General features: G+C 39.7%; 1 protein-coding gene across 4 annotated transcripts in view; it reads left to right on the top strand.

Annotated features, from left to right (window-relative positions):
• Nucleotides 1-20,244, top strand: part of LOC134609276 (protein HEG-like) — a 385,710-nt gene that overhangs the window by 15,921 nt on the left and 349,545 nt on the right. For 3 of the 4 annotated variants that reach the window (XM_063452931.1, XM_063452928.1, XM_063452927.1), the window contains exon 2: nucleotides 5,624-5,770. The exons of the other annotated variant lie outside the window; for it this stretch is intronic. In XM_063452931.1, coding sequence (XP_063309001.1) covers nucleotides 5,624-5,770 — 147 coding nt within the window. The remainder of the gene's footprint in view (nucleotides 1-5,623; nucleotides 5,771-20,244) is intronic. 4 annotated transcript variants of the gene reach the window in all.

Raw genomic sequence — 20,244 nt, 5'->3', positions numbered from 1 at the left:
GTGTGTTTAACTGTGAGTGTCGAAGTGTGAGTGTGTGTATGTGTCTTTGTCTGTGAGTGTATGTGTCTTTGTCTGGGAGTGTGTGTGTGTGTGTGGCTGTTAGTGTGTTTGTCTGTGAGTGTGTGTGTGTCTGGAAGTGTGTGTGTGTTTGTCTGTGAGTGTCTGGAAGTGTGTGTGTGTCTGTGAGTGTGTGTATGTGTCTTTGTGAGTGTATGTATCTTTGTCTGTGAGTGTGTGTTTGTCTGTGAGTGTTTGTTTTTCTGTGAGTGTGTTTGCCTGTGTGTCTGTCTGTGAGTGAGTGTGTGTCTGTGAGTGTGTGTGTGTATTTGTTTGTGAGTGTATTTGTGTGTGAGCCTGTCAGAGTGTGTGCGCATGAGTGTCATCAGTATGTGTGTGTGCGTGCGTGCGCCCGTGCATGCGTCTATGCATACAAGTGTATATTTGGGGGGGGGATCTCGGGTGAGTTCCCACACTTTTCCCCCCAGGACTTGACCTCTGGAGGTAAGCTATGCCGCCATTGAGAAAGAATGCCCGGCTGTGGTGTGGGCCCTCAAGCAGCTGCAGCCTTATCTGTATGGACAGCAATTTACCCTGCTCACATGGCTCAACCTGGTCACAGGGGACAATACCCAGGCTGCTACGGTGGAGCTTGACCCTACAGACCCGGTAAACAGAACCCAATGGGTTGTCCAGACAGACAGCCCTAGATAGACAGCCCTAGACAGCCCTAGATAAGTGATCCGTGAGTACTCCCCTGGACATCCCCAAGCCGATCTGTTGGGATCAGACTGTGTATGCCGGCTTGTGATTAAGGGAGAGCTGTGTGGCAGGACCGCTGCCTGTTAGTGATTTGCTTTATGTCTTTACCCGTAATTTTCCCCTATTCTGTGTGTATTCTTGTGGTTTACGTACTCCTCGTTCAGAATTCCCCATACGAACGAGTTCTGTTCGCCTCCTGAACGGGAACCACCTCGATACCCCATTTAGAATGTTTGTTTGGAATGTTGACACCTCGTTAGAATGTTTGCACCTAAGTCAACGAGGTGTGAAAACCACAAGGGAAGTCTCGGCGCATGAGTGGCGGCCCGTTCCTTAAACAAACACCATTCAGAGGAAGCATTCGTGGATTGCTTCCCACCTCATTCGGCACCCGAACGAGGACCTCCTCAGCACACTTGGAGTGTTCACACCAACCAATTAGAATGTTGGCAACTTGCAACATAAGGTTGAAACCAAAAGGAAGTAATTAATGAGCGCTTCCCTGGGTGGCCGCCGTTCATGTCCCAAAAGGAGACACTTCCCTTGCCTGGTTGCACCTATGGACCCCGCGAAAGAAGATGGTTGCCGTTCTGGGGTCCCTGAGATTGCTGGGGGCATTCTTTGGGGACAATGGTGGTTTGGCGGGCTTTCTGTGCATGGGAGCCAAGAAGGCGGAATATCTTTCTCGCACTGAGACTCCCAGGTATAGAGGGTCCTGGGAAGAAGACCCCCTGCCACGCGAAGTCGGAAACCCTGTACTTGTGTGGCGGGAACTGGGGACAAAGGAACTGGAGTCCCTGTCACACACACAGGCACCTGGGAGGGGACACCGAGTGGCGGGACAAAGGAATTAGGGTCCGGTTCTGTCATCTGACCTCTGGGAGGGGATATTGTCTGTATGATTGATCCACCCCTTGCATGGGGAAAGTATAACGCTGAGTGTGGCCAATAAAGTGGTTGTTGTACCCCTGGAACTGTGTGTCGTCCGGTTACTGGGGGAAATGGGTCTCTTACTTCATTACTAGGAATGATTGATACTGGATTTTATTAGTAGGAAGGATTAATACTGGGTATTATTTGTAAGAAGGATTGATATTGGGTATTATTACTAGGAAGGATTGATACTGGGTATTATTTGTTGGAAGGTATGATACTGGGTATTATTACTAGGAAGGATTAATACTGTGTATTATTAGTAGGAAGGATTAATACTGGATATTATTAGTAGGAAGGATTGATACTGGATATTATTACTAGGAAGGGTTAATACTGGGTATTATTAATAGGAAGGATTGATACTGGGTATTATTAGTAGGAAGGATTAATACTGGGTATTATTAATAGGAAGGATTGATACTGGGTATTATTAGTAGGAAGGATTGATACTGGATATTATTACTAGGAAGGGTTAATACTGGGTATTATTAATAGGAAGGATTGATACTGGGTATTATTAGTAGGAAGGATTAATACTGGGTATTAATAATAGGAAGGATTGATACTGGGTATTATAGTAGGAAGGAATAATACTGGGTATTATTTGTAAGAAGGATTGATATTGGGTATTATTACTAGGAAGGATTGATACTGGGTATTATTTGTTGGAAGGTATGATACTGGGTATTATTACTAGGAAGGATTAATACTGGATATTATTAGTAGGAAGGATTGATACTGGATATTATTACTAGGAAGGGTTAATACTGGGTATTATTAATAGGAAGGATTGATACTGGGTATTATTAGTAGGAAGGATTGATACGGGGTATTATTAATAGGAAGGAATAATACTGGGTATTATTTGTAAGAAGGATTGATATTGGGTATTATTACTAGGAAGGATTGATACTGGGTATTATTTGTTGGAAGGTATGATACTGGGTATTATTACTAGGAAGGATTAATACTGTGTATTATTAGTAGGAAGGATTGATATTGGGTATTATTAGTAGGAAGGATTGATACTGGGTATTATTACTAGGAAGGGTTAATACTGGGTATTATTAATAGGAAGGATTAATACTGGGTATTATTACTAGGAAGGGTTAATACGGGGTATTATTAGTAGGAAGGATTAATACTGGGTATTATTAATAGGAAGGATTAATACTGGGTATTATTAGTAGGAAGGATTGATACTGGGTATTATTAGTAGGAAGGATTGATACTGGGTATTATTACTAGGAAGGGTTAATACTGGGTATTATTAATAGGAAGGATTGATACTGGGTATTATTAATAGGAAGGATTGATACTGGGTATTATTAATAGGAAGGATTGATACTGGGTATTATAGAAGAAAGGAATAATACTGGGTATTATTTGTAAGAAGGATTGATATTGGGTATTATTACTAGGAAGGATTGATACTGGGTATTATTTGTTGGAAGGTATGATACTGGGTATTATTAGTAGGAAGGATTGATACTGGGTATTATTTGTAAGAAGGATTGATATTGGGTATTATTACTAGGAAGGATTGATACTGGGTATTATTTGTTGGAAGGTATGATACTGGGTATTATTAGTAGGAAGGATTGATACTGGGTATTATTACTAGGAAGGATTGATACTGGGTATTATTTGTTGGAAGGTATGATACTGGGTATTATTACTAGGAAGGATTAATACTGTGTATTATTTGTAGGAAGGATTGATATTGGGTATTATTAGTAGGAAGGATTGATACTGGGTATTATTACTAGGAAGGGTTAATACTGGGTATTATTAGTAGGAAGGATTAATACTGGGTATTATTAATAGGAAGGATTAATATTGGGTATTATTAGTAGGAAGGATTGATACTGGGTATTATTAATAGCAAGGATTGATACTGGGTATTATTACTAGGAAGGGTTAATACTGGGTATTATTAATAGGAAGGATTGATACTGGGTATTATTAATAGGAAGGATTGATACTGGGTATTATTAATAGGAAGGATTGATACTGGGTATTATTAATAGGAAGGATTGATACTGGGTATTATAGTAGGAAGGAATAATACTGGGTATTATTTGTAAGAAGGATTGATATTGGGTATTATTACTAGCAAGGATTGATACTGGGTATTATTTGTTGGAAGGTATGATACTGGGTATTATTAGTAGGAAGGATTGATACTGGGTATTATTTGTAAGAAGGATTGATATTGGGTATTATTACTAAGAAGGATTGATACTGGGTCTTATTTGTTGGAAGGTATGATACTGGGTATTATTAGTAGGAAGGATTGATACTGGGTATTATTAGTAGGAAGGATTGATACTGGGTATTATTAGTAGGAAGGATTGATACTGGGTACTATTTGTTGGAAGGTATGATACTGGGTATTATTAGTAGGAAGGATTTATACTGGGTATTATTAGTAGGAAGGATTGATACTGGGTACTATTTGTTGGAAGGATTGATACTGGGTGTTATTAGTTGGAAGGATTGATACTGGGTATTATTAGTAGGAAGGATTAATACTCCTTTTATTAGCAGGAAGGATTAATGCTGGGTATTATTAGTGGGAAGGATTAATACTGTGTATTATTTGTAGGAAGGATTGATATTGGGTATTATTAGTAGGAAGGATTGATACTGGGTATTATTACTAGGAAGGGTTAATACTGGGTATTATTAGTAGGAAGGATTAATACTGGGTATTATTAATAGGAAGGATTAATATTGGGTATTATTAGTAGGAAGGATTGATACTGGGTATTATTAGTAGCAAGGATTGATACTGGGTATTATTAGTAGCAAGGATTGATACTGGGTATTATTACTAGGAAGGGTTAATACTGGGTATTATTAATAGGAAGGATTGATACTGGGTATTATTAATAGGAAGGATTGATACTGGGTATTATTAATAGGAAGGATTGATACTGGGTATTATTAATAGGAAGGATTGATACTGGGTATTATAGTAGGAAGGAATAATACTGGGTATTATTTGTAAGAAGGATTGATATTGGGTATTATTACTAGGAAGGATTGATACTGGGTATTATTTGTTGGAAGGTATGATACTGGGTATTATTAGTGGGAAGGATTGATACTGGGTATTATTTGTAAGAAGGATTGATATTGGGTATTATTACTAGGAAGGATTGATACTGGGTCTTATTTGTTGGAAGGTATGATACTGGGTATTATTAGTAGGAAGGATTGATACTGGGTATTATTAGTAGGAAGGATTGATACTGGGTATTATTAGTAGGAAGGATTGATACTGGGTACTATTTGTTGGAAGGTATGATACTGGGTATTATTAGTAGGAAGGATTTATACTGGGTATTATTAGTAGGAAGGATTGATACTGGGTACTATTTGTTGGAAGGATTGATACTGGGTGTTATTAGTTGGAAGGATTGATACTGGGTATTATTAGTAGGAAGGATTAATACTCCTTTTATTAGCAGGAAGGATTAATGCTGGGTATTATTAGTGGGAAGGATTAATACTCCTTTTATTAGCAGGAAGGATTAATACTGGGTATTATTAGTAGGAAGGATTGATACTGGGTATTATTAGTAGGAAGGATTAATACTCATTTTATTAGTAGGAAGGATTAATGCTGGGTATTATTATTAGGAAGGATTAATACTCTTATTATTAGTAGGAAGGATTAATACTGGCTATTATTAGCAGGAAGGATTAATACTGGGTATTATTAGCAGGAAGGATTAATACTCTTATTATTAGCAGGAAGGATTAATGCTGGGTATTATTAGTAGGAAGGATTAATGCTGGGTATTATTATTAGGAAGGATTAATACTCTTATTATTAGTAGGAAGGATTAATACTGGGTATTATTAGTAAGAATAATCTATGCTGGAGAGGGCTTTAACTTGTGACATGTCTATTTTACAGAACCCCATGTGGATAGCATGATGTCAGAAGCAAGCATTTCACAGGTCACCAGTGAGAGAAATCCGTGGACATTCAATAATAGCTCAGGTATTGAAGGAGCCATCCAATCTACTCCAACATCTCCCCTCACTACGGAACCCTTAACAGGTCTGTATTCATAATTAGCTGAGTATTTAGTTACTCCATGTTCTGCCAAATACTCTAAGATTCATTGATAAACTCAACATTTATAGTAATGAGGAGTGGTATCAAATACCAAGAAGGATTAGTACTGGGTGTTTATAGTAAGAAGAATAGATACAGAGTATTAATAATATGAGGGATTGATACTGGGTATGATATGAAGAATGGATATAGAGTATTATTACCAAGAATGATTAGTACTGGGTGTTTATAGTAAGAAGAATAGATACAGAGTATTAATAATATGAGGGATTGATACTGGGTATGATATGAAGAATGGATATAGAGTATTATTACCAAGAAGGATTAGTACTGGGTGTTTATAGTAAGAAGAATAGATACAGAGTATTAATAATATGAGGGTGTAGCGGATTGGTACCGGGCTGTCCCACGACATGTATGAGAATAAGTGTATTTGGTCATATGGCTGGTTTAATGTGTATGTACATGTATAGAAAGCATGGTATCCGGGTATAATGACAGTTAAATGTATGTAAAGAATTGTATTCCTCTAGTTGTTCGGTAGAATCATTCAAATAAAACAAGGGAATGAAACTACCGAACAACCAGACCACCCAGGAATGAGTGTGCCTCCAATTACCGTTTGCAACAATGTTGCAAACAGGTAATTGGCAATCAGTGCAGTGTGGTCTTTGTCCTCTGGGTGGCCGCCATTCGGGAAACAAACACGTGGCGGCGGCCATCTTAAACTACCGAACAGCGGTGTTTTGCCGTCGAGTGTCTGGAACTAAAATCGGACACTTGACTAGGCAAACACCGCTGAGACCTCCATACTTCCAGAAATTCGTATGGAAACTACCGAATGACCCGCCGTTCGGTAGAAAGAGCCCCATAAACAAGGGAATTCATTCAAACCCTCTCCAGGCTCTATAACACAGGCAATTCGCCTGTTTTCATTCCCTTGTTTGTGACCGACCGCAGGGCCAAAATGCATGGAACTGTTTTCGGATACTTTACCCATGCGGTCGGTCAAATCTTTGGAACCCCATATCTCACGAACCATTCATCCGAATGGGCTAATTTTTAAGTATGTTGGTCCCCCAGAATAGAGCTATCTGGGGATGTTGGATTTGTGGATGTACCCCAAGTATTTAGGGTACATCCAAAACTCGGGGAAAACTGTGTACACAATAAGGGGATTATGATGCTAGAGGAGGGGAGGAGATCTGTGGGAGGTTACTACTTAGAGATTGGATAATGTCTTAAGTGTTAGAACCTCCTCCCTTGCATGGGAGAGGGCTTTATAAGGAACTGTGGAATAAAGCTAGTCAGTCTACTCCTGAAACTGTGTGTCGTCCAGTTATTGGGATTGCGATGGGGATACTGCTGTATTACTTTACCTGCTGGAAACCTTGCCTATGGACTTAACATCACCTTGTTCCTGAGCCTCACTGGAATCTCTAGTGGAGAATAGCTGTGCAAGATCGGCTCTCCGCTACATTGGTTGGCAGCGCTGGGATCCAAACTCACAGAGGAACAAGCGTAAATGGAGTACGGATGGAGATTGATTTTTCTGCGCTAAAACGCTCCACGCTAAAGGACCTCCTAGAGGCAAGGGGTATACAAGCCAGCAATAAGAAGAAAGCAGTACTTGTTACAGAACTCATGGCAGAGTACAGAATGGAGGGCGATTCAGTTCCGGCACAGAGGGAGCCGGGAGGAACACCACAAGGATCGGAATTCCAGAGGCAGGTTCAGTTCAGGCTATCCTTTTATGGGGAAAACCCCCCAACAGAAATTGTTACCAGGACAATGGCCGAGGTACAAGAATTCATCCTAAGGACACAGGCACCAGAACAAAGCTCTGCAATTAATGTGCCACAGGAAGGTAAGCCTAAAATACCATACCAGGCTTTTAAAACATATGTGGAGGCAGAGGAAGATATAGACGCTTTCCTGCAAGACTTTGAAAGACTGTGTGCACTGCATAAAATTAACGCAGAGGACTGGGTACCTATTTTGGCCGGAAGGTTAACCGGGAGGGCAGCAGAGGCATATCGGACTGTACCTAATGACGAAATAAGGAATTACAGTAAAGTGAAAGAAATTATACTCGCCAGGTATGCTATAACACCCGAGGCATACCGGCGGAGGTTCCGGGATCTAAAGAAAGCAGAGAAGGACTCGCACGCAGAGTGGGCATGCCAATTACAGGGGGCAGCGCTCGGGTGGGTGCAAGCTAGCAAGGCACGTTCTATGGAGGATGTAATACAAATGTTGCTGATGGAGCAGTTCTATGAGGGAGTAACCAATGAGGTCCAGAAATGGGTAAGGGACAGAAACCCTACTTCCCTTACCGAGGCGGCTAGGAAAGCGGATGACTACCTGGATGCACGCAGGTCACAAAAACCTGCAGCTCCAAAAGCAACCTTTAAAACATTCGGGGGAAACAACTACACCCCAGCTCCACCGAGACCGCTACCACCACCTCCACCACCCGCTGCACAGCCCCGGTTCCGACAACCCACCGCTGGCCCCTGTCATCACTGCCAGAAGTGGGGACATTATAAAAGGGAATGCCCGCAGCTACGGGACCGTTCCACCTGGATTCGTCCAGGCCCACCTCCACCCAGGGCGGCCGCAGCCCACCACTACCAGGACCTAGTCACCACCCCATATGGTTCCGCAGTCCCCATTACTACTGTGGAACAATGGGAGGTACTGCACGAGGCAGATCCGGTCCAGGCCAATGTGGATAATCTACGGCACCATCGACAGACGGTATATCTGAATGGTACAGCAGTCCGGGGATTACGAGATTCGGGAGCCACCATCACTTTGGTACAGAGCCACCTGATTTCAGATCAGGCAAAACTGAACAAAACTGTTGCCGTCCGGGTAGCTGGGGGAGCAGTGTACCGGCTACCTACAGCAAGGGTACATTTACATTGGGGAGTGGGGGCAGGGGAAGTGGAGGTGGGGTTGATGCCACATTTACCGGCGGAGGTTTTATTGGGGAACGATCTGGGGAGGCTCACTTCTGCTTTTGAGCCCCAGTCACCCACCACAGGAGAGGTCAACCCTGTAGTCACCCGACAACAGGCCCGCACCCAGGACCACAACACACTGCCGGAGGTCCAGGTAAGCAACCCTACCCCCCCTCTAGAATGTGTCCCCTGGGCTCCACCTAATGAATTTGTAGCTGAAGTCGCAACAGACCCCACGTTTCAGGTGTATAGGGACAAGGTTGGCACGGGTTCCCCCGGGGCGGAGGGAGAGAAGTTTATCTGGGATAAACAACTTTTATACAGGGAAACAACCAAACAGATTACGGGGTTAGACCCGATAGCGAGGAGACAATTAGTGGTACCACAGCGGTACCGGGCTGAATTACTCCGGATAGCGCATGATATTCCGCTATCCGGACATCTAGGGGTTAGTCGCACCAGGTACAGACTAACCCAGAGTTTCTTCTGGCCAGGGATTAGCCAGGAAGTACGCAGATATTGCACGACTTGCGATACCTGCCAGAGAGTGGGAAAAAGGGGGGATCGCAGGAAGGCTAAACTTCACCCCTTACCCATAATAGAGGAACCTTTTAGCCGAATAGCGGTGGATCTGATAGGCCCCCTCAATAAAGTTAGCCCGTCAGGAAAACGGTATATTTTAACGGTCGTAGATTATGCCACCAGGTATCCAGAAGCAGTGGCTCTGACCAACATCCACGCTGAGACGGTCGCGGATGCCCTCATGCGGATATTCTCCCGGATGGGATTACCCAGGGAGATTATCTCGGATCAGGGTACCCAGTTTACCGCAGAATTCACCCAACACCTCTGGAGGATCTGTGGCATTAAGCCTATTATCAGCGCCCCTTACCACCCCCAGACGAACGGGCTCTGCGAACGATTCAATGGTACCTTGAAGCAGATGCTCCGAACCTTCGCAGAGACCCACAAGGACTGGGAACGATTCCTGCCGCACCTCCTATTTGCATACCGGGAGGTGCCGCAGGAATCCACAGGGTTCTCCCCGTTTGAATTATTGTTTGGAAGGAGGGTCCGAGGCCCATTGGATCTTATTAGAGAGCATTGGGAGGGAGACCGGAGCACAGATGGCACTCCCATCCTACCATATGTGTTGGCCTTTCGGGACCGCCTAGAAGCGTTGACCAAGACGGTACGGGAAAACCTTCAGGAGGCCCAGACCCGCCAGCGTACATGGTATGATCGGGGAGCCAGGGACCGTAGCTTTCAGGTCGGGCAGAAGGTACTAATTTTAAAACCTGTCCGACATGATAAGTTACAGGCCGCCTGGCAGGGCCCATATAAGGTGGTGGAGCAAAGATGCGATACCACCTATATTATCGGCCCCTGCACAGGGACTGGGGGGCGACGCATGCTCCATGTGAACATGCTGAAGCCCTACCACGAGCGTACTGAGGAGGTAACCGCCATCTGTGCCCCTAACACGGAAGAGTTTGACAGCTTACCCCTCCCCGATTTGCTGGGGGATGGGCAGCTGTCCGGAGATTTAGGGGAGGTTACGCTGGGAGATCGGCTGAGCCCACAGGAGCGGATCGAGGTACAGCAACTATTGGAAGAGAAACGCGACACGTTCTCTAATGTACCTGGATACACGCCTCTGGCAACTCACCGGGTCGAGACCCCAGGGCAACTACCCATGCGCCAGACGCCATACCGCATTCCAGAAGCGGTACGGGCAAACATGCGTAAGGAGATCGACGAAATGCTCCAACTGGGGGTGATTGAACCGTCAGACAGTCCTTGGGCATCTCCTGTAGTCCTCGTACCAAAGCGAGACGGTACGACCCGCTTCTGCGTGGACTATAGGAGATTGAACGAGAAGACTGTATCTGACGCCTATCCGATGCCCCGGATAGACGAGTTACTGGACAGAATGGCCAGGGGCCAATACCTCACCACTATTGACTTGTGTAAAGGGTATTGGCAAATCCCCCTGGCCCCAGACGCCATCCCGAAGTCGGCCTTTGTCACCCCATTTGGCTTGTACCAGTTTAAGGTCATGCCATTTGGGATGAAAAACGCCCCAGCCACCTTCCAAAGGATGGTGGATCGACTCCTAGATGGATTCCAGGACTATACATGTGCCTACCTGGACGATATTGCTATTTTTAGCAATACGTGGCAGGAACACTTAGCTCACATCGGAGCTGTACTAGATAGGATAAGGGAAGCAGGTCTGACCTTGAAGCCGGCCAAGTGTAGTATCGGCATGGCTGAGGTACAATACCTGGGACATAGAGTAAGGTGCGGTAAACAAAAACCCGAACCCGCCAAAGTAGAGGCTGTAGCCCAGTGGCCCACCCCTAGGACTAAGACCCAGGTTTTAGCGTTTCTAGGGACAGCAGGGTATTACCGGAAGTTTGTTCCCAATTATAGCGCCCTGGCCAAACCCCTCACTGACCTGACCCGTAAGAACCTTCCCCGCCAAGTAAACTGGACCCCGGAGTGTGAGCAGGCATTCCAACAATTGAAAAATGCACTGATAAATGCCCCTGTCTTGGCAGCTCCCAATCCAACTAAACGTTTTCTTGTTCACACAGACGCTTCTATGTTTGGATTGGGGGCAGTACTGAGTCAAGTCGGGGCCGATGGCGGGGAACATCCAGTGGCTTACATCAGTCGCAAACTGTTACCTCGAGAAGTAAGCTACGCCGCCATCGAAAAGGAATGCCTGGCTGTGGTGTGGGCCCTAAAGAAGCTACAACCCTATTTATATGGACAGCCCTTTTCCTTGCTCACGGATCACAACCCGTTAGTCTGGCTGAACCGGGTGGCTGGAGACAACGCCAGGCTGCTGCGCTGGAGTTTGGCGCTACAGCCTTTTGACTTTAATATCCAGTACCGGCCGGGTAAGCAGAATGGAAATGCTGACGGGTTGTCAAGACAAACTGACTTAGAGAAATGATCCGTGAGCCCCCGGACATCCCCAAGCCGATCCGTGTTGGATCAGACTGTGTATGCCGGCTTGTGGGCAAGGGGGAGCAGTGTAGCGGATTGGTACCGGGCTGTCCCACGACATGTATGAGAATAAGTGTATTTGGTCATATGGCTGGTTTAATGTGTATGTACATGTATAGAAAGCATGGTATCCGGGTATAATGACAGTTAAATGTATGTAAAGAATTGTATTCCTCTAGTTGTTCGGTAGAATCATTCAAATAAAACAAGGGAATGAAACTACCGAACAACCAGACCACCCAGGAATGAGTGTGCCTCCAATTACCGTTTGCAACAATGTTGCAAACAGGTAATTGGCAATCAGTGCAGTGTGGTCTTTGTCCTCTGGGTGGCCGCCATTCGGGAAACAAACACGTGGCGGCGGCCATCTTAAACTACCGAACAGCGGTGTTTTGCCGTCGAGTGTCTGGAACTAAAATCGGACACTTGACTAGGCAAACACCGCTGAGACCTCCATACTTCCAGAAATTCGTATGGAAACTACCGAATGACCCGCCGTTCGGTAGAAAGAGCCCCATAAACAAGGGAATTCATTCAAACCCTCTCCAGGCTCTATAACACAGGCAATTCGCCTGTTTTCATTCCCTTGTTTGTGACCGACCGCAGGGCCAAAATGCATGGAACTGTTTTCGGATACTTTACCCATGCGGTCGGTCAAATCTTTGGAACCCCATATCTCACGAACCATTCATCCGAATGGGCTAATTTTTAAGTATGTTGGTCCCCCAGAATAGAGCTATCTGGGGATGTTGGATTTGTGGATGTACCCCAAGTATTTAGGGTACATCCAAAACTCGGGGAAAACTGTGTACACAATAAGGGGATTATGATGCTAGAGGAGGGGAGGAGATCTGTGGGAGGTTACTACTTAGAGATTGGATAATGTCTTAAGTGTTAGAACCTCCTCCCTTGCATGGGAGAGGGCTTTATAAGGAACTGTGGAATAAAGCTAGTCAGTCTACTCCTGAAACTGTGTGTCGTCCAGTTATTGGGATTGCGATGGGGATACTGCTGTATTACTTTACCTGCTGGAAACCTTGCCTATGGACTTAACATCACCTTGTTCCTGAGCCTCACTGGAATCTCTAGTGGAGAATAGCTGTGCAAGATCGGCTCTCCGCTACAGAGGGATTGATACTGGGTATGATATTAAGAATGGATATAGAGTATTATCATCAAGAAGGATTAGTACTGGGTGTTTATAGGAAGAAGAATAGATACAGAGTATTAATAATATGAGGGATTGATACTGGGTATGATACAAAGAATGGATATAGAGTATTATTACCAAGAAGGATTCGTACTGGGTGTTTATAGTAAGAAGAACAGATACAGAGTATTAATGATATGAGGTATTGATACTGGGTATGATATGAAGAATGGATACAGAGTATTAATAATATGAGGGATTGATACTGGGTATGATATGAAGAATGGATATAGAGTATTATTACCAAGGACGATTAGTACTGGGTGTTTATAGGAAGAAGAATGGATATAGAGTATTATTACCCAGAAGGATTAGTACTGGGTGTTTATAGTAAGAAGAATAGATACAGAGTATTAATAATATGAGGCATTGATACTGGGTATGATATGAAGAATGGATATAGAGTATTATTACCAAGAAGGATTAGTACTGGGTGTTTATAGTAAGAAGACTAGATACAGAGTATTAATAATATGAGGGATTGATGCTGGGTATGATACGAAGAATGGATATAGAGTATTATTACCAAGAAGGATTAGTACTGGGTGTTTGTAGTAAGAAGAATAGATACAGAGTATTAATAATATGAGGGATTGATACTGGGTATGACATGAAGAATGGATATAGAGTATTATTACCAAGAAGGATTAGTACTGGGTGTTTATAGTAAGAAGAATAGATACAGAGTATTAATAATATGATGGATTGATACTGGGTATGATATGAAGAATGGATATAGAGTATTATTACCAAGAAGGATTAGTACTGGGTGTTTATAGTAAGAAGAATGGATACAGAGTATTAATAATATGAGGGATTGATACTGGGTATGATATGAAGAATGGATATATACTACTATTACCAAGAAGGATTAGTACTGGGTGTTTATAGTAAGAAGAATAGATACAGAGAATTAATAATATGAGGGATTGATACTGGGTATGATACGAAGAATGGATATAGAGTATTATTACCAAGAAGGATTAGTACTGGGTGATTATAGTAAGAAGAATAGATACAGAGTATTAATAATATGATGGATTGATACTGGGTATGATATGAAGAATGGATATAGAGTATTATTACCAAGAAGGATTAGTACTGGGTGTTTATAGTAAGAAGAATGGATACAGAGTATTAATAATATGAGGGATTGATACTGGGTATGATATGAAGAATGGATATAGAGTATTATTACCAAGAAGGATTAGTACTGGGTGTTTATAGTAAGAAGAATAGATACAGAGTATTAATAATATTAGGGATTGATACTGGGTATGATATGAAGAATGGATATAGAGTATTATTACCAAGAAGGATTAGTACTGGGTGTTTATAGTAAGAAGAATAGATACAGAGAATTAATAATATGAGGGATTGATACTGGGTATGATACGAAGAATGGATATAGAGTATTATTACCAAGAAGGATTAGTACTGGGTGATTATAGTAAGAAGAATAGATACAGAGTATTAATAATATGAGGGATTGATACTGGGTATGATATGAAGAATGGATATAGAGTATTATTACCAAGAAGGATTAGTACTGGGTGTTTATAGTAAGAAGAATAGATACAGAGTATTAATAATATGAGGGATTGATACTGGGTATGATATGAAGAATGGATATAGAGTATTATTACCAAGAAGGATTAGTACTGGGTGTTTATAGTAAGAAGAATGGATACAGAGTATTAATAATATGAGGGATTGATACTGGGTATGATATGAAGAATGGATATAGAGTATTATTACCAAGAAGGATTAGTACTGGGTGTTCATAGTAAGAAGAATAGATACAGAGTATTAATAATATGATGTATTGATACTGGGTATGATATGAAGAATGGATATAGAGTATTATTACCAAGAAGGATTAGTACTGGGTGTTTATAGGAAGAAGAATAAATACAGAGTATTAATAATATGAGGGATTGATACTGGGTATGATATGAAGAATGGATATAGAGTATTATTACCAAGAAGGATTAGTACTGGGTGTTTATAGTAAGAAGAATAGATACAGAGTATTAATAATATGAGGGATTGATACTGGGTATGATATTAAGAATGGATATAGAGTATTATTACCAAGAAGGATTAGTACTGGGTGTTTATAGGAAGAAGAATAGATACAGAGTATTAATAATATGAGGGATTGATACTGGGTATGATACGAAGAATGGATATAGAGTATTATTACCAAGAAGGATTCGTACTGGGTGTTTATAGTAAGAAGAATAGATACAGAGTATTAATGATATGAGGTATTGATACTGGGTATGATATGAAGAATGGATATAGAGTATTATTACCAAGAAGGATTAGTACTGGGTGTTTATAGTAAGAAGAATAGATACAGAGTATTAATAATATGAGGGATTGATACTGGGTATGATATTAAGAATGGATATAGAGTATTATTACCAAGAAGGATTAGTACTGGGTGTTTATAGGAAGAAGAATAGATACAGAGTATTAATAATATGAGGGATTGATACTGGGTATGATACGAAGAATGGATATAGAGTATTATTACCAAGAAGGATTCGTACTGGGTGTTTATAGTAAGAAGAATAGATACAGAGTATTAATGATATGAGGTATTGATACTGGGTATGATATGAAGAATGGATACAGAGTATTAATAATATGAGGGATTGATACTGGATATGATATGAAGAATGGATATAGAGTATTATTACCAAGGACGATTAGTACTGGGTGTTTATAGGAAGAAGAATGGATATAGAGTATTATTACCCAGAAGGATTAGTACTGGGTGTTTATAGTAAGACGAATAGATACAGAGTATTAATAATATGAGGGATTGATACTGGGTATGATATGAAGAATGGATATAGAGTATTATTACCAAGAAGGATTAGTACTGGGTGTTTATAGTAAGAAGACTAGATACAGAGTATTAATAATATGAGGGATTGATGCTGGGTATGATACGAAGAATGGATATAGAGTATTATTACCAAGAAGGATTAGTACTGGGTGATTATAGTAAGAAGAAAAGATACAGAGTATTAATAATATGAGGGATTGATACTGGGTATGATATGAAGAATGGATATAGAGTATTATTACCAATAAGGATTAGTACTGGGTGTTTGTAGTAAGAAGACTAGATACAGACTATTAATAATATGAGGGATTGATACTGGGTATGACATGAAGAATGGATATAGAGTATTATTACCAAGAAGGATTAGTACTGGGTGTTTATAGTAAGAAGAATGGATACAGAGTATTAATAATATGAGGGATTGATACTGGGTATGATATGAAGAATGGATATATACTACTATTACCAAGAAGGATTAGTACTGGGTGTTTATAGTAAGAAGAATAGATACAGAGAATTAATAATATGAGGGATTGATACTGGGTATGATACGAAGAATGGATATAGAGTATTATTACCAAGAAGGATTAGTACTGGGTGATTATAGTAAGAAGAATAGATACAGAGTATTAATAATATGATGGATTGATACTGGGTATGATATGAAGAATGGATATAGAGTATTATTACCAAGAAGGATTAGTACTGGGTGTTTATAGTAAGAAGAATGGATACAGAGTATTAATAATATGAGGGATTGATACTGGGTATGATATGAAGAATGGATATAGAGTATTATTACCAAGAAGGATTAGTACTGGGTGTTTATAGTAAGAAGAATAGATACAGAGTATTAATAATATTAGGGATTGATACTGGGTATGATATGAAGAATGGATATAGAGTATTATTACCAAGAAGGATTAGTACTGGGTGTTTATAGTAAGAAGAATAGATACAGAGAATTAATAATATGAGGGATTGATACTGGGTATGATACGAAGAATGGATATAGAGTATTATTACCAAGAAGGATTAGTACTGGGTGATTATAGTAAGAAGAATAGATACAGAGTATTAATAATATGAGGGATTGATACTGGGTATGATATGAAGAATGGATATAGAGTATTATTACCAAGAAGGATTAGTACTGGGTGTTTATAGTAAGAAGAATAGATACAGAGTATTAATAATATGAGGGATTGATACTGGGTATGATATGAAGAATGGATATAGAGTATTATTACCAATAAGGATTAGTACTGGGTGTTTGTAGTAAGAAGACTAGATACAGACTATTAATAATATGAGGGATTGATACTGGGTATGACATGAAGAATGGATATAGAGTATTATTACCAAGAAGGATTAGTACTGGGTGTTTATAGTAAGAAGAATGGATACAGAGTATTAATAATATGAGGGATTGATACTGGGTATGATATGAAGAATGGATATATACTACTATTACCAAGAAGGATTAGTACTGGGTGTTTATAGTAAGAAGAATAGATACAGAGAATTAATAATATGAGGGATTGATACTGGGTATGATACGAAGAATGGATATAGAGTATTATTACCAAGAAGGATTAGTACTGGGTGATTATAGTAAGAAGAATAGATACAGAGTATTAATAATATGATGGATTGATACTGGGTATGATATGAAGAATGGATATAGAGTATTATTACCAAGAAGGATTAGTACTGGGTGTTTATAGTAAGAAGAATGGATACAGAGTATTAATAATATGAGGGATTGATACTGGGTATGATATGAAGAATGGATATAGAGTATTATTACCAAGAAGGATTAGTACTGGGTGTTTATAGTAAGAAGAATAGATACAGAGTATTAATAATATTAGGGATTGATACTGGGTATGATATGAAGAATGGATATAGAGTATTATTACCAAGAAGGATTAGTACTGGGTGTTTATAGTAAGAAGAATAGATACAGAGAATTAATAATATGAGGGATTGATACTGGGTATGATACGAAGAATGGATATAGAGTATTATTACCAAGAAGGATTAGTACTGGGTGATTATAGTAAGAAGAATAGATACAGAGTATTAATAATATGAGGGATTGATACTGGGTATGATATGAAGAATGGATATAGAGTATTATTACCAAGAAGGATTAGTACTGGGTGTTTATAGTAAGAAGAATAGATACAGAGTATTAATAATATGAGGGATTGATACTGGGTATGATATGAAGAATGGATATAGAGTATTATTACCAAGAAGGATTAGTACTGGGTGTTTATAGTAAGAAGAATGGATACAGAGTATTAATAATATGAGGGATTGATACTGGGTATGATATGAAGAATGGATATAGAGTATTATTACCAAGAAGGATTAGTACTGGGTGTTCATAGTAAGAAGAATAGATACAGAGTATTAATAATATGATGTATTGATACTGGGTATGATATGAAGAATGGATATAGAGTATTATTACCAAGAAGGATTAGTACTGGGTGTTTATAGGAAGAAGAATAGATACAGAGTATTAATAATATGAGGGATTGATACTGGGTATGATATTAAGAATGGATATAGAGTATTATTACCAAGAAGGATTAGTACTGGGTGTTTATAGGAAGAAGAATAGATACAGAGTATTAATAATATGAGGGATTGATACTGGGTATGATACGAAGAATGGATATAGAGTATTATTACCAAGAAGGATTCGTACTGGGTGTTTATAGTAAGAAGAATAGATACAGAGTATTAATGATATGAGGTATTGATACTGGGTATGATATGAAGAATGGATATAGAGTATTATTACCAAGGACGATTAGTACTGGGTGTTTATAGGAAGAAGAATAGATACAGAGTATTAATAATATGAGGGATTGATACTGGGTATGATATGAAGAATGGATATAGAGTATTATTACCAAGAAGGATTCGTACTGGGTGTTTATAGTAAGAACAATGGATATAGAGTATTATTACCCAGAAGGATTAGTACTGGGTGTTTATTGTAAGAAGAATAGATACAGAGTATTAATAATATGAGGGATTGATACTGGGTATGATATGAAGAATGGATATAGAGTATTATTACCAAGAAGGATTAGTACTGGGTGTTTATAGTAAGAAGACTAGATACAGAGTATTAATAATATGAGGGATTGATGCTGGGTATGATACGAAGAATGGATATAGAGTATTATTACCAAGAAGGATTAGTACTGGGTGATTATAGTAAGAAGAAAAGATACAGAGTATTAATAATATGAGGGATTGATACTGGGTATGACATGAAGAATGGATATAGAGTATTATTACCAAGAAGGATTAGTACTGGGTGATTATAGTAAGAAGAAAAGATACAGAGTATTAATAATATGAGGGATTGATACTGGGTATGACATGAAGAATGGATATAGAGTATTATTACCAAGAAGGATTAGTACTGGGTGTTTATAGTAAGAAGAATGGATACAGAGTATTAATAATATGAGGGATTGATACTGGGTATGATATGAAGAATGGATATATACTACTATTACCAAGAAGGATTAGTACTGGGTGTTTATAGTAAGAAGAATAGATACAGAGAATTAATAATATGAGGGATTGATACTGGGTATGATACGAAGAATGGATATAGAGTATTATTACCAAGAAGGATTAGTACTGGGTGATTATAGTAAGAAGAATAGATACAGAGTATTAATAATATGATGGATTGATACTGGGTATGATATGAAGAATGGATATAGAGTATTATTACCAAGAAGGATTAGTACTGGGTGTTTATAGTAAGAAGAATGGATACAGAGTATTAATAATATGAGGGATTGATACTGGGTATGATATGAAGAATGGATATAGAGTATTATTACCAAGAAGGATTAGTACTGGGTGTTTATAGTAAGAAGAATAGATACAGAGTATTAATTATATTAGGGATTGATACTGGGTATGATATGAAGAATGGATATAGAGTATTATTACCAAGAAGGATTAGTACTGGGTGTTTATAGTAAGAAGAATAGATACAGAGAATTAATAATATGAGGGATTGATACTGGGTATGATACGAAGAATGGATATAGAGTATTATTACCAAGAAGGATTAGTACTGGGTGATTATAGTAAGAAGAATAGATACAGAGTATTAATAATATGAGGGATTGATACTGGGTATGATATGAAGAATGTATATAGAGTATTATTACCAAGAAGGATTAGTACTGGGTGTTTATAGTAAGAAGAATAGATACAGAGTATTAATAATATGAGGGATTGATACTGGGTATGATATGAAGAATGGATATAGAGTATTATTACCAAGAAGGATTAGTACTGGGTGTTTATAGTAAGAAGACTAGATACAGAGTATTAATAATATGAGGGATTG

Source organism: Pelobates fuscus, chromosome 4 (assembly GCF_036172605.1).
Source record: "Pelobates fuscus isolate aPelFus1 chromosome 4, aPelFus1.pri, whole genome shotgun sequence".
In the NCBI taxonomy this organism is placed as follows: Eukaryota; Metazoa; Chordata; class Amphibia; order Anura; family Pelobatidae; genus Pelobates; species Pelobates fuscus.
Note: the sequence above shows the minus strand (reverse complement) of the source record. Positions and strands in the feature narration are given on the sequence as shown.